The following is a 14,825-nucleotide window of genomic DNA, read 5'->3' as shown; positions in this document are numbered from 1 at the left end:
GAAGGTGGGAAGTTACCGAACAGAGCACTATGTCTCTCTGAAGGTAGGAAGTCATCCGAACAGAGCACTATGACTCTCTGAAGGTGGGAAGTCATCCGAACAGAGCACTATGACTCTCTGAAGGTAGGAAGTCATTTGAACAGAGCACTATGACTCTCTGAAGGTGGGAAGTCATCCGAACGGAGCACTATGACACTCTGAAGGTAGAAAGTCATTCGAACAGAGCACTATGACTCTCTGAAGGTAGGATGCCATGCCAGTGATGAATCTTATGTTTAGACAAGAGTTCATTATTCTCCTTCCTGACTTGTGGTTGGTCTATTGCCAGGAGAGGAGGTTCCTGAAGCTGAGCACGGCCCAGGACAAGGGCATGAACATGGACTGGGTGGCAGACACTAAACCAAGTAAGTCACGGCACCTCTGTAGTGTGGATAGAGAAGTTGGAAACAGCTAAGAATCATGATTTATAAGAATAGAATAGATGTATTAAAGTGAGGCTCATAGAGTCCTCTTGTTTCTCTTTCAAGGGTACAGTCAGCCTTCTAGAAACTGTCCCATCCCAAAACTTCTTGAATGATCATGTCTGTCGTGTTTGTAAACAATTAGGGGAAGTAACTCTATCTTCCACTCACTTGCTGCTACTGACAGCACTCAACAATTTACTAGCATCTCAATTATTAGCTGCAGCTGACAATCACTACAAATAAACTTACAGCAATCTCTACTGCCACATAGTTCCTTCAATTCTATTTGAATGTATTTCAGTTCAGCCAACCTTCTTTGGAGTAAAGAAGTTTGAAGACTATGACTTGTCGCGGTTGCTGCCCTACATCGACTGGAAGCCCTTCTTTGATGTCTGGCAGCTACGAGGCAAATACCCCAACAGAGGATACCCCAAGATCTTCAATGATAAGGACGTTGGTAAGAATATGGCCCTGTTGAAGTCAGACTGTAATCACTAGATTTACTTTACAGAAGGGTGGGGGAGGATAGCCTGGTCACCACACCAACGGCATGGCTTTGATTCCCTACATGGATAATGAGGGTTTTATGTGGATCACCAATATGCTTCTTGTGCAAACAAATGTAGAGAATTGGTGCAGACAATAATATACTGTGTCCCAAGATACAGTCTGGTAACGTGATATGCAAAATAGCCCGTGGCAGTGGTGTAATGTTGTGTCATTATTGTGCCATCATTGTGCCATCATTGTGCCATCATTGTTCCATCATTGTGCCATCATTGTGCCAAAGTGTGCCTTCATAATGTGAACCAAACTACTAATTTTCCACTTTCAACATGTTCACAGCTTGGGCTGATGGATGCAGTTTCTGTGTTTGTGTTCCAGGTGGGGAAGCCAAGAAGGTGTTCGATGAGGCACAGACGATGTTGGAGAAGATTGTGAAGGAGAAGAAGCTCAAAGCCAGGGGAGTGATTGCTTTCTACAGAGCCAACAGTGTCCGGGACGACATTGAGGTGTATGATGACAATGGAGAGAAGATAGAGACGCTGTATGGACTGAGACAACAGGTGACACAATATGGCTGGAACTTACTGCTATAAAGTATAACTTTTTGACCCTGTATCAGTGTAGAATCTAATTGTGACCTATTGTTCCCTGTTGAGATTCTGGGAAAGAATAAACTGATGATGTAGTGGGAGTATTAGTCACAGGAGTGTCAAAATAATACAGGCAAACCTTTCTCACCATTTAGAAACCTATTAAGCAGAAAAACCTCTTATGTAGACCAATTTTGGTCAGTCCCCACGGTGTTCTTTGGCCAAAAACTCAGAATTCTGTGGTCAGTTATTGTCTATTTTGCATCCAATATTTTATGATTGTACACACAATTCTGCAAACTTTTAAGCTTTAGTTTTCTTGAATTTCATAGTTTTGCACCTGTTTGACATATGGCAGGCATTTCTGTGATAAACTTGTCCATGTCTTGAATAAGTAAGAATAAGATTTATTGATGAAGAGCTTCTTTATTACAATTAAGAGTGTCTTTGGGTGTAGGTACCAACACCATTATCAAGCAAGTGCTTGTAGATAATGGTGTTTGTACCTACACCAAAACCTCACTCCTATTTGTAATAAAGAAGTTGTTCATCCATAAATCTTATCCTTACTTAGTACTCCAACTTCTAAATGCCTTATTGAAGTAAATCACTTGTGTAAACATACATATCATTTATAAATTGTTTTTTACTTAAATGTTTACACATTTAAAACCATCTTTCAACTCACATATTAAGATTCACCAGTATATTTGACAAATTCTGTAGCAGGCAAATACAAAATTCTGAGGCTATCCGGGATTTGAAACAACCAACAAAGTGAACTTTAAAAAAACAAACATCATGTTTAAAATGATGAAAGATGATGTGAGAGATTATAACATGTAATCTTGTCGTCTTTGGTGTCATTGATAACCTCATTGTAACAAATAATGAAATACATGTATATTGATATGTTTCTGATATATTAATGTTTGATAATCAGGCCGAGAAAGAGCCCCAGGCGACAGACCCTTACCTGTGTCTTTCTGACTTTGTGGCTCCCAAGACAAGCGGCGTGGAGGACTACATCGGCCTGTTTGCTGTGTCAACAGGCTTCGGCACAACTGAGATGTGTCAGCAGTAGGTGTTACCGTAGCCTTTATTAATAACCATATTTAATCACTGTTCAACATAAATCAGTACCTTTTTGTGCTTATGCAGTTATTAGGTTATAGTTAAAACACAACTCTGAGGTTTTGGTTGAAAATGTAAAACAGCAAGCGAGGAAAAAGCCTAAGGGCTTTTTTACAACTTTGGAACCGTCTAAATGCAAGAAATACCATCAATGAAAAATGAAAGAATAAAAAACGTTGGGATAACAAAAGGAAAACTTCATGCACCATGCACACAACTGAAGTTATAATATGTAACATTGAACACCCTTTTATCTCCTGCCCTGGTTGTTCTGTTGAAACACAGTGGGCTCCAATACTAAACGTGATATGTGAGGTTGCAGGTTCGAATCACGTCATGGAATTTTCATGTGAAAAACGTTTGTGACTTTTAACCAATCAAAAATTATAAATAGATGCATATTAATAGGTTGTTTATACAATTTAAGTTTAAAACCTTCAAACAGGCCTTACAATTCAAAAGTAAGACCTCAGCAGGACTCGCTTGAAAGCACTTGTGGTACCTCTCACAAGGTTACTTTGGGAAAGGCAAAAGTGAGGGAGGCTTATGATAGATTTAATTCTATGCATTGAAAACATAGAGTTCTGACTGCCTGAGGTTTTTGAGCCTGGTATTTCATGTCTTAGAATGAGCTTGACAGTACAGCCTTTGTGTTCTCATCCTGGTAAAAGTGAATTAATAAATAGCAACTGATTCTGTGGCATTGGCTAAACAAGCCTTTTTTTTGCTTTCATGTTTCCATTCCCTTACAATAGAATTGGCGGGGCTTGTGTTGCTTTGTTGTGATGACTGATGTCAGTGATTTTATATCATTGTCTGCAGTTTTGCGTTAATTATTAAATAAGCAGTCTGTCAAGTTATCATTGATGACATATTTAATCATAAGAATTGACTTCAATATGTTTTTGTGTTTCTGGAGTTATATCTATAAAATGACTTTGTTGTAATTCCAAACACAGATTTACACATTATGCACAAGTTTTTAAGTTTATTATTCCATTAACGCCAAAAGAAGTCAGTTCTTAATTGAATTTGAAGCACAGCTACATCGTGTCATTGTTTGTGATCTCCAGGTTCACGGCGCAGTATGATGACTACAGCATCATCATGGCAAAGGCACTTGCAGACAGACTGGCAGAGGTCAGATCATTTTTCATATAAATTGAATCCCAGTTTTTTTAGTTCTGAAATATGATTGAATCCCAGTTTTTGAAGTTCTGAAACATGATTGAATCCCAGTTTTTGAAGTTCTGAAATATGATTGAATCTCAGTTTTTGAAGTTCAGAAACATGATTGAATCTCAGTTTTTGAAGTTTAAATCCCTGTTTTTGAAGTTCTGAAACATGATTGAATTCCAGTTTTTGAAGTTCTGATATATGATTGAATCCCAGTTTTTGAAGTTCTGAAATATGATTGAATCCCAGTTTTGAAGTTCTGAAATATGATTGAATCCCAGTTTTTGAAGTTCTGAAATATGATTTGTTGTAACATCATCCACTGTTCATTGTTGTTGAAATGACAATGGGTTAAATGATGTATAACCTACTAGAAAATCTGTATGATGAATTTCCTCACTCAAGTTCTGGACTCTTTAGGTTTTATTTATTTATTATTCACCTGGCGCAGAGCTCACTCCATTCTTTATAATCCCGAGGCTCACATTCGGTAAACCTACACTTATCCCTGGATCCATTCGCAATCTCAAATTACCACCCTTGATTTTCATTAGCCAATTTGATTTGCTACGCTGCCAGTCAATCATTCTAACAGACCAATCAGAATGCGAGTTACGAACCAGCGTCAATGTTGGGTTGGTGATATCGACAACATAGCAGTCAGTCACATTGATAATGATAAAGTCAGTGCAGAACTGACATGCAAAAAAAGCCTTCAAAATACTTTTTGATGGAAAGCTATGACTTCATGTCACCCCCCTTACCCACTTCCTTTTTTCTTTATCTCAATGTTTGATTGGTCAGTGAAATGTTAAGGAAAATCAAGGGCAGGTAATTTGAGATAAAGAGAACCACGAGAATGGATCCAGGGGTTTGGGTAGGTTTACTGAAGTAGGAGCCATGGAGATACAGAGGATGAGCAGTGCTGACTCAACATGACTGAGAATGAATCCTGAGTTTGATACCTCTGTTTCAGGCCTACGCGGAGGAGATGCATGAGCGTGTACGGAAGGAGTTCTGGGGCTACTGTACTGACGAGAGCATGAGTGCTCAAGATCTTCATAAAATCAAATATCAGGTATACTGACTTTCAGCTTTTGAACATGAACATATTGATGTACCAGGCCTGGTTTGTTGTACTGGACTCAAGCTGATAGTGTTCTCTAGATTATGATGTGTACAATGTCCCTTTTCTTTGAAGTCATTTGTCATGTTAATATCAATGCCCCTCAGGGATGCATGGTCAAGTTGTATGTGTCTCATACACATATGGACAACGATTATGGTCTAGCAGATAGAGCACTTGCCCGGAGAGTGGAAGGAATTTAGCAAGGACTGGTCAACTGTCAATCTCATTAAAATCAGATCTTAGTTCTTGCTATCGCTAAACAAAGATCTGAGGACATCCAATTAGGGGTCACGTCAGAACGACCAATCAAAGCTCCACTTACCAGATCATGAAAGTGACAGTCGGAATGTGTTTTCTAATCATGCAACCTCGAAAAAATTAACACGGCGTATTCCAAAAGACGTTTACGGCCCATACGACTGAATCTAACTGAAATTATCGTCTATCTCTCGCTTCCGTGGGATAAACATTTGAACGTAGGAGGCGTTGCACAGAACGTGGGAAGCACTGTCATACAATCACAACCATATATTAGACATTCCAGAATGTTCGTTTGTTCAATTTTCAAAATTTTAATCGAGAACTGTGTCAACATATTTTTCAAGAGTAGTCTGAAAAGGAAGTCGCCATGCTGAAACGAGAGCCGTAAAGTTTGAGAAAGCTGCTTTTTAATTGGCTGATGTCGACTTCTTGTTAGTTGTTTCAGTGGTTGGTTAAAGTTCGCGAAAGGTTGTTCTGAATTGACCCGTAATGGGATGTCCTCAGATCTTTGTGTAGTGAGTACATAGATGTGATTTTAATGAGATTGGGTCAACTGTATACTGTGTTTTTTACAATTTATTTCAATCAGTTTGATCAGCATTATAAGAAGCTGTGAAGCCATTTTGTAATCACGTGACAACAAACCTTGTAAGGTCATCTGACATAAAAAAAGTTCCATTGACTGGTGGCAGTCGTGTTAATAAGGTACGAGTGACACCTGTCACTTTCATAAGGAGCTAAACAGATTTCACAACAGATTGCCAACAAGGAGTGATTAGCCAACGCCATAAGCTGCAACTCCATGGATATTAACACCAACTCTATTTGCACCTGATTTCCAGGGTATTCGGCCCGCTCCAGGCTACCCGAGCCAGCCTGACCACACAGAGAAGCAGACAATGTGGCGGCTGCTGGACGCGGATTCCGTGGGCATCAAGCTGACCGAGTCGCTAGCCATGGACCCGGCGGCCTCGGTGTCTGGCCTGTACTTCGCCAACCCATGCTCCTCCTACTTCGCTGTGGGCAAGGTGGACAAAGAACAGGTAAGCCGCAGAATACTACTCAGTTCGGATTCATCTGAAATGGATGAGAGTGACAGCAGTTGGTGGAGTGACAGGGGAGTGACGGCAGTTGGAGGAGTGATGGCAGTTGGGGTTGGGGGAGTGACGGCAGTTGGGGGAGTGACGGCAGTTGGAGTGATGGCAGTTGGACTGATGGCAGGTAGGGGAGTGATGGCAGGTGGGGGAGTGACGGCAGGTGGGGGAGTGACGGCAGTTGGAGTGATGGCAGTTGGGGGAGTGATGGCAGGTGGGGGAGTGACGGCAGTTGGGGGAGTGATGGCAGGTGGAGGAGTGATGGCAGTTGGGGGAGTGATGGCAGGTGGGGGAGTGACGGCAGTTGGGGGAGTGATGGCAGTTGGGGGAGTGATGGCAGTTGGGGTTGGGGGAGTAATGGCAGTTGGGGGAGTGATGACAGTTGGGGGAGTGATGGCAGTTGGGGTTGGGGGAGTGATGGCAGTTGGGGGAGTGACGGCAGTTGGAGTGATGGCAGTTGGAGTGATGGCAGGTAGGGGAGTGATGGCAGGTGGGGGAGTGACGGCAGGTGGGGGAGTGACGGCAGGTGGGGGAGTGACGGCAGTTGGGAGAGTGATGGCAGTTGGGGAGTGACGGCAGTTGGGGGAGTGATGGCAGTTGGGGAGTGACGGCAGCTGGAGTGATGGCAGTTGGGGGAGTGATGGCAGTTGGGGGAGTGACGGCAGTTGGGGGAGTGATGGCAGTTGGGGGAGTGACGGCAGTTGGAGTGACAGCAGTTGGAGTGATGGCAGGTGGGGAGTGACGGCAGTTGGGGGAGTGACGGCAGTTGGGGGAGTGATGGCAAGTGGGGGAGTGATGGCAAGTGGGGGAGTGACGGCAGATGGGGGAGTGACGGCAGGTGGGGGAGTGACGGCAGGTGGGGGAGTGACGGCAGTTGGAGTGACGACAGTTGGGGGAGTGACGGCAGTTGGGGGAGTGACGGCAGTTGGGGGAGTTACGGGAGGTGGGGGATTGATGGCAGGTGGGGGAGTGACGGCAGTTGGAGTGACGGCAGTTGGAGTGATGGCAGTTGGGGGAGTGACGGCAGTTGGGGGAGTGACGGCAGTTGGGGGAGTTACGGGAGGTGGGGGATTGATGGCAGGTGGGGAAAGTGACGGCAGTTGGAGTGACGGCAGTTGGAGTGATGGCAGTTGGGGGAGTGATGGCAGTTGGGGGAGTGACGGCAGTTATTGGAGTGACGGCAGTATGTAAACAGTGGTGTCATGGTTCATGTGATGCTGACAATGTCTGTGATGTTTCTTCCTCCAGGTGCAAGACTACGCTGAGAGGAAGAAGACGGATGTGAGAGAAGTGGAGAGATGGCTGGCTCCAGTGCTGGCCTATGAACCAGAATAAACGGGGATTATACAAATAATTTTGTTAAATGAAAGTGATGAGGGTACATCTACCATTAGCATCACAGGTGAACTCTGTCGACTGCAATATTCCAGGAGTAGTAGGGACCACACTTTTCTACATGTCATATTGCCTTTGATCACAACACACAGGGAACATGGACATCGTTGCCTTTGATCACAACACACAGGGAACATGGACATCGTTGACTTTAATCACGACACACAGGGAACATGGACATCGTTGACTTTGATCACAACACACAGGGAACATGGACATCGTTGACTTTGATCAGAACACACAGGGAACATGGACATCGTTGACTTTGATCACAACACACAGGGAACATGGACATCGTTGACTTTAATCACGACACACAGGGAACATGGACATCGTTGACTTTGATCACAACACACAGGGAACATGGACATCGTTGACTTTGATCAGAATACACAGGGAACATGGACATCGTTGACTTTGATCACAACACACAGGGAACATGGACATCGTTGCCTTTAATCACAACACACAGGGAACATGGACATCGTTGACTTTGATCACAACACACAGGGAACATGGACATCGTTGCCTTTAATCACAACACACAGGGAACATGGACATCGTTGACTTTGATCACAAAACACTGGGGACACATCGTTAGAAATTGGCACTAGTCCTGTAGTCCTTATCAAACTGCCCAATAGTTAAGGTATCATAAGGACTAGTAGAAATTTGCCATTTTTAATGGTTTTGCTATATGTTATCATTTTAAGGACAAGTGGACTAATATTGTTAGTTTCTACCTCTGGGACATAGACATGTAGTATGTACATTGAAATACTATTTTGTGCTTATTCAAGATTCAAAATAGGCGTTCTGATAAATGGAATTGGGTGCATCTAGTATAGCTTATGTTGCAGTGTGTAAGTCCATCGATATGGCAATGTCATTTGTTTTACAGTGATCCCTCGATATACCGCTGTCTTCGGGGTCCATTCTGGGAAAGAGCGCTGTACAGATATTCTTTGCTGATGTTCACATTACGTAATGATGGTAGTGAATGGAACAGTGGCGCATTTATTTCACAGTGGCATGGGACATGTAGATCTATGTAACACTGATCGTGGACGATGATACAAAATGCATGAGTAAAAAAATAAAAATAATTTGTGTAAATTAATCAAAGTAGAGTGTATTATTTTACGACTGGATGTTATACATGTAGAATCTAAATAAGTTTTGTTATATTGGGAAGAAAATTAGTCCGATCGCTTTGTAACGAAACTAATGTGCGACCAAGGCTGTGATTGGTTAATAAATAATGACGTGTCAAAGTTATGAAAAACCCGGACACAGCCGGTTCCCTGAATGCACTTTATGTACAATGTACATGGATGTGTGTAACTACACGGTTATTTGAGCAATTTATAAAAAATTTAAAAAACACAAACATAGATTTGAGTGGATGAGAGATATATTTTGTTCTATTATCAATGATAATTATGCACAGGGAAAATGTTGCGTTGAAACACTCATACCATGCAACCGGTGTGTGTACATGAGGTAATGAACGCATTTTTATTTACTAAAAAAAGTCACTGATTTTCATTTGTTTCTGACTGTCTCTGTTCTCAGCTGTGACAGTATGCAGTGAACTTGCATTACGTGAAGTTTTCGTATCTGTCACTTTTTTCTAAGTGCCGCAATAAAAGCTCGGCCCCATTAATGGCATCTCGAACGGAGGGTGCCATTGGCTGTACACTGTTTTCACAGTCACTGTTTTCATCCTCTTCATCATCGATGATTTCGATGGGCATAGCTGCGGCAACCAACTCTTGGTCGTTTAGAAGTTCGGCAATCGACAGGTCGTCGTCGCACGTGTTGCACACCGTGGCCGTCTTTGGGGATACATCGATGCTGTTCTCTTTAGCATAGTCGTGGAACTTTCGTACAGCATCGGTGACATCTTCTTCTTGAAACCCCGGGAAATCTTCATCAACCCCAAGTCCCTTCATCAAGCAGTTGTTGATGGTGGCTGGGGTCACCTTCATCCAGCCTTTGTCTGTGTGACCATCTTCAGGAACGCAACGGGGTCCAATCCTCTTTCCACCAACGCACTCACTCCGATAATGTGCCTTGTATGCTTTTATTATCCCTTGGTCGAGCAGTTGAATAAGGGAGGTTGTGTTTTTCAGCAATATGAATGCCTTTATGAGTCCATCAGCCACTGCAAAGTACTTGCTGAGGGATGGGCGGGGCAGTTATCCAATAGGAGGATGGCTTTCTCCTCCAAGTTCCGTGATTGGAGATGGTCACAGACAGCTGGAACAAACTTGCGAAAAAAACAATTAAAAAAAATCTTGGCTGTCATCCACGCATTTGCAGAGGCGCTGTAGTGTGCGGGCAGTGTTTCTGTTTAAGTGATGAAAGCACCTGGTATTCTGGGCACTGCCGATCACCAAAGGCTTCAACTTGTGAGTCCCAGGCTTGTTGCACGTGAGCAAAACTGTCACCCGTTGCTTGGCGGACTTGAATCCAGTCTGCTTGTCTTCCTTGGTGCCTAGGGTCTTGTCTGGCAACAGCTTGTAGTACAGACCGGTCTCTTCACAGTTGTAGATCTGCTGTAAATCTGTTGTCAATCGTTGTACCCCTCGGACTCAATCACCTCTCTTAGGATGGCGGGAAACGTGTTAGCAGCGTCGTCATCAGCCGATCTCTGCTCCCCGGTCACTGTAAACAACTTAATACCATGTCGTTTTTGGAATCTCCACAACCAGCCTGCGCTGGCCTTGAATGTGTCGCCAGGTCCATGAATATCTAGGGACAGGTTCTGAGCTTGCATTTTCACTATCTCTCCAACTGAACCACGCAAACAGCGCTGCATCCAGTGTAGAGTCAGTTGCCCCTTTATTTCGCTTCTTCTGCAATCCCCCGATCTCCTGGGTCTCAAATGCAAGATCTTGAAGTTTGTTTTCTTCTTTTAGCCATTCACATATGGTCCCTGCTGGAATCCCAGTTGAACGGCTGACGCTAGCTTGTGATTCACCCTCTCTCACCCCCCTCACACGTGTAATTCGACTTGGAATTAAATCTCATCAGTTTATTTGTAAATTTATTTGCTTTAACACGCTTTTAAGGGGAAATTCTTAATGCATTTTTGGAAGCCAAGGTTTACCCCGCGGTGCATACGGAGTAGCGGTACATCGAGGAGTGTTAAGTCGAGGGATCACTGTATTTCTTTGGAAATGTTGGTATTTATCTTAGTATTGGTTTTATTGTCATTGTTGCTTATTTATAGTTGTTGAAGAAATACCTGTGTATACTGTTTATTCTGGGCTATCGGTTGTTGTGTTAGCAGATAAACATTGTGCTTTTGAGTATTATGGAAGCAGTATGATACGGAAGCAGTATGTTACGGAAGCAGTATGTTATGGAAGCAGTATGATACGGAAGCAGTATGTTACGGAAGCAGTATGTTATGGAAGCAGTATGTTACGGGAGCAGTATGTTACAGAAGCTGTATGTTATGGAAGCTGTATGTTATGGAAGCAGTATGTTATGGAAGCACTATGTTATGGAAGCAGTATGTTATGGTAGCAATTTTTTTATGGAAGCAGTAAAGTAATGGAAGCAGTTAATTGTGGAAGCAGTTTGTCACTCTAGCAGTTATGGAAGCAGTTTGATATGAAAGTATATTACAGAAGCAGTATGTTATGAAAAGGGTTTTGTATGAAAGCCGTAGTGTTTTGAGGAAAAAACAACACTAGTCTATGGGGATTGTTTAGGTGCTGGAGTGGGTATTACCATTTATTTCCTGCAGTGTATATCCTGGGCTGATATGGAATAATGACATTCCAATCTCCTTCAAGAATATGTTGTTATGGTTGTAGGGCTACATGGATTAAAAACAAATATGACTCTTTCAAAATGGTAAGGGTATTTATTGTCTCCTGTCTATTGTGTAATAAAACATAAAATCTGATTATTTAAATCTATGTTTACTAGTTGTATATCATGACAGATTCAGGAAAATGCATGTTCAGAATCACCAGATTAAGTTTAGTATATGAAGAGTTGTGACGGGATGTTCAGTAGTGTATGTTATTGTACACTTGGGAAGGGCATGTCCATCTTATATCCTTTGTTTATATGCCGACCTTGAAAAAGTGAAAAACGGAAAGAAAAAATATTTTTGAAGAAACGTTTTGTTCTTCGAAAATTCTGAGTGTGTAACTACATCATGGCCATTTTTACCCACCTCCCGACCAGTATTCTTCACAGAGACATCCATAAACCAAGAAATACAAAAATCTAATTTTTTCTGAAAATAACTGGTAAAATTACAGGAAGATATATTGATTTTAATTTGAAAGATCACAGCAATCAATGCTTATCATTAAGTTCATGTCATGTAGGTTTTGTAGCAAGTATTGGTGCAACATATTGCTGCTTGGCCGTCTTGGTAGTTCAAGGTATACAGTATAAGTTGTAGCAGGGTTACAAGGGGTACATGGGGTTTTATGCGTCCCGCGTTAGGTTTTATGTCACCCATAAAACCCCATGTACCAACATGTTTTAATATGACATTGTAAAAGAAATTGATAGAAAACCGCTGGTCAGTTGAGTGGAGGTTAACTTGTGCTGTGTCACAAGACTTGCACTGACTTGGAAAAAGTGTGCACCTTTTTGCTTTGAAGCGTGATGTAAGGGATTTATTCTGCCTCTCAGAAATCCACGTACAGCCTGACTTGCTTGTTGCGGGGTACAAGAGATTCATTCACCCGCTGAGAAATTTATTTCATTCCGAGGTGGGATAGATAGTATGTTAGCAAGATAACTTTGACCAATCAGATATCCTTGACCAATCAGATCTCCTCATTCCGACATGGAGGTATGATAATGGATTATATCACATGTTACAGAAATCAAGTCCTGACAACATTGTATAACACTGTAGCATGGCTTTGGGCACTTGTCCTGTGAGAAATCTGTTTATTGTCTGGAGTATGTGTGTATCAAGATATAACTACTTAAAACAAGGTATTAACTACTCAGCTTGTGATAGGGATTTAGACATTTCATACTGTCTACATATGTTCCTCACCCATTCTTTCGCTGTTTTGGAGCATCATGGGGAAAATGTAATATCCCTATCAAAAGTTGAGTTGTATAGAAGACACAAAGGTACTGCAAAACAGATCAGAATGCTTGGCTTTGCCTCAAGTTGATTTTAGCTCAGTGTCAGTAGATTTACATCAGGCTAATGTAGTCACCATATCTATGACTTGTCACTTCATCATTCTCATTGGGGGTTCTCGTCAACCATCAATGTGCAGTGTTTTCCATTTGCATAATTAATTTACACTTAGTATTTTTATGTCACAATGACTGATTTGTGTATTATTCTTCATTTCAACTTGGATGCTGATATGGAGTACATCATCACCTTGTACTCGTGTAAATATTTGTCATATTGTAATATTCAGTGAATGTTTTCAGCTGACCTCAATCAGAGGTTTTACTCTGTGTAATAGTAGCTTCAAACATTGTTGCGTTGTGTTCAGACTCGGCCAAAGATAACACCATTTCCCCACGGGGTTGAATCTGTTACCTGTTCTGTTCCAGCTCTTTCTATTCCTACATCTTCTTGTGATCTGACAGGACATTTTCTGTGCCACTCGTGAAGAATATTGCCACTGGATCAGACAAACATATAGTTGAGGAATTTATAGTTTTGTGTGTGTGTGATAGAGTGAGTGAGTGAGTGAGTGAGAGGGGAGGTAGGTTTATACAGTTTTAAAGGAAAGCAATTCTCAAGCATCGTCTAGTGTTTCTGTTTCTATATTATCCTATGGTAGTCTAAGTATGGATGTGGAAGACAATAATTTTTCACACACACACCCCACTTTTTCAATATTATTATTTCACATATATGTACTGTGCAAACTTTCAAATTATTAACCCGAAAAACATGAGGCAATACCTAAGGAATCAACCATGAATACTGAATCTAACCACTGGAGATCTGTAAGCTCCGAGTTGTGCAGCATGAAATCTACCTCAAAATATCACTGTGTGTGTATGAATTCCATTACTGGTGAGAGTGGGAGATTTCTGAATGTTAAGGGCCTGCCTGTAATGTGTTACTGATATTTGTGAAATGCTTTGTTTTGAGTCATACTATGAGTGAGATTGCTTTGGGAGCTGTCCTGAACCATATGTCGTGAGAGCTAATGGCTATACTATTTTGTCACTCTTACAGGCAAATCAGTGCTTTTAGGACAGCAGGTTTAAAAAGTGTACTAATCATGGAATGAACTCTGACCAACACTCGACTGCCCAATCGTAATGTTGAGATAATGTTGAGATAATGTTGAGATAAGAATGGCAGTGTTTCTTACTTTTATTCTATTATTTGACCAGTGTGTGACATTGAGACGGATATTCCCCGCAGGCTCAGCAACTCTGGACGGAATCTGTTGTACAGATATTAAAACAAATCTGTAATGTCATTCTATTGTTGAGCGCTATATTATTTTTAGGGAATGGAGAGTTGCATGTGTTCTCTGCCGCTGCTGCACGTGCTCCGTCACGTGCTGATCTTTACACTGCATGTTTTATGACTCTTTAGAATGTTTGTCAAAGTGTAAGAGTAGAGATGTGTTTGAAGTAGGGGAATATCCTCATAACTCTTCATTCCTTTAAAATAATGGGCCTCTGCTCTATTATTTTAAAGGTATATGGAGAATTACTCGGACATTTCCCTCTACATAATGTATTGCATTTTATTATCTAATTCACAGTATATTTTACACAATAAATACTTGTTTTTCACGGCATTGTGTTCGTTATTATTATACCAACCTCGGTTTACAGTTGATGTGCTCCTCCATCACCCTTGTGTTCACTGCCAAGGCAAGGCAGCCTCTTTTTATTATTGAGGTTCTTTATTCAAGTGTATTGTAGGCCATACACCCATGATACAAACGGAAAATGTACAGTGTAAGTTGGAGGATCACATTTATGTATTTAACAATGATTCTAAGATACATGGCTTTAACTTTAAATAAAGATAGACTTTGTACAGTTGCTCAATGGACAGATGACACTAAAATGTTAAACTTTTGCCTTGTTG

The 14,825-nt window shown here is 41.6% G+C and overlaps 1 protein-coding gene and 1 pseudogene across 2 annotated transcripts in view; one reads left to right on the top strand and one right to left on the bottom strand.

Moving 5' to 3' along the window:
• LOC139441932 (methionine synthase-like) overlaps positions 1-8,679 on the top strand; it is a 47,526-nt gene extending 38,847 nt beyond the window's left edge. For both annotated transcript variants that reach the window (XM_071222677.1, XM_071222678.1), the window contains 8 exons: positions 329-404; positions 766-921; positions 1,350-1,531; positions 2,505-2,641; positions 3,769-3,835; positions 4,848-4,949; positions 6,104-6,304; positions 7,604-8,679. In XM_071222677.1, the coding sequence (XP_071078778.1) occupies positions 329-404; positions 766-921; positions 1,350-1,531; positions 2,505-2,641; positions 3,769-3,835; positions 4,848-4,949; positions 6,104-6,304; positions 7,604-7,690 (1,008 nt within the window). In that variant the 3' untranslated portion in view covers positions 7,691-8,679. The remainder of the gene's footprint in view (positions 1-328; positions 405-765; positions 922-1,349; positions 1,532-2,504; positions 2,642-3,768; positions 3,836-4,847; positions 4,950-6,103; positions 6,305-7,603) is intronic.
• Positions 8,680-9,899: 1,220 nt separating this feature from the next.
• LOC139443814 (tigger transposable element derived 5-like) lies at positions 9,900-10,894 on the bottom strand (annotated as a pseudogene).
• Positions 10,895-14,825: the final 3,931 nt, after the last annotated feature.

This window comes from Haliotis cracherodii, unplaced genomic scaffold (genome assembly GCF_022045235.1).
Source record: "Haliotis cracherodii isolate W230 unplaced genomic scaffold, xgHalCrac1.p SCAF_5, whole genome shotgun sequence".
In the NCBI taxonomy this organism is placed as follows: domain Eukaryota; kingdom Metazoa; phylum Mollusca; class Gastropoda; order Lepetellida; family Haliotidae; genus Haliotis; species Haliotis cracherodii.
Note: the sequence above shows the minus strand (reverse complement) of the source record. Positions and strands in the feature narration are given on the sequence as shown.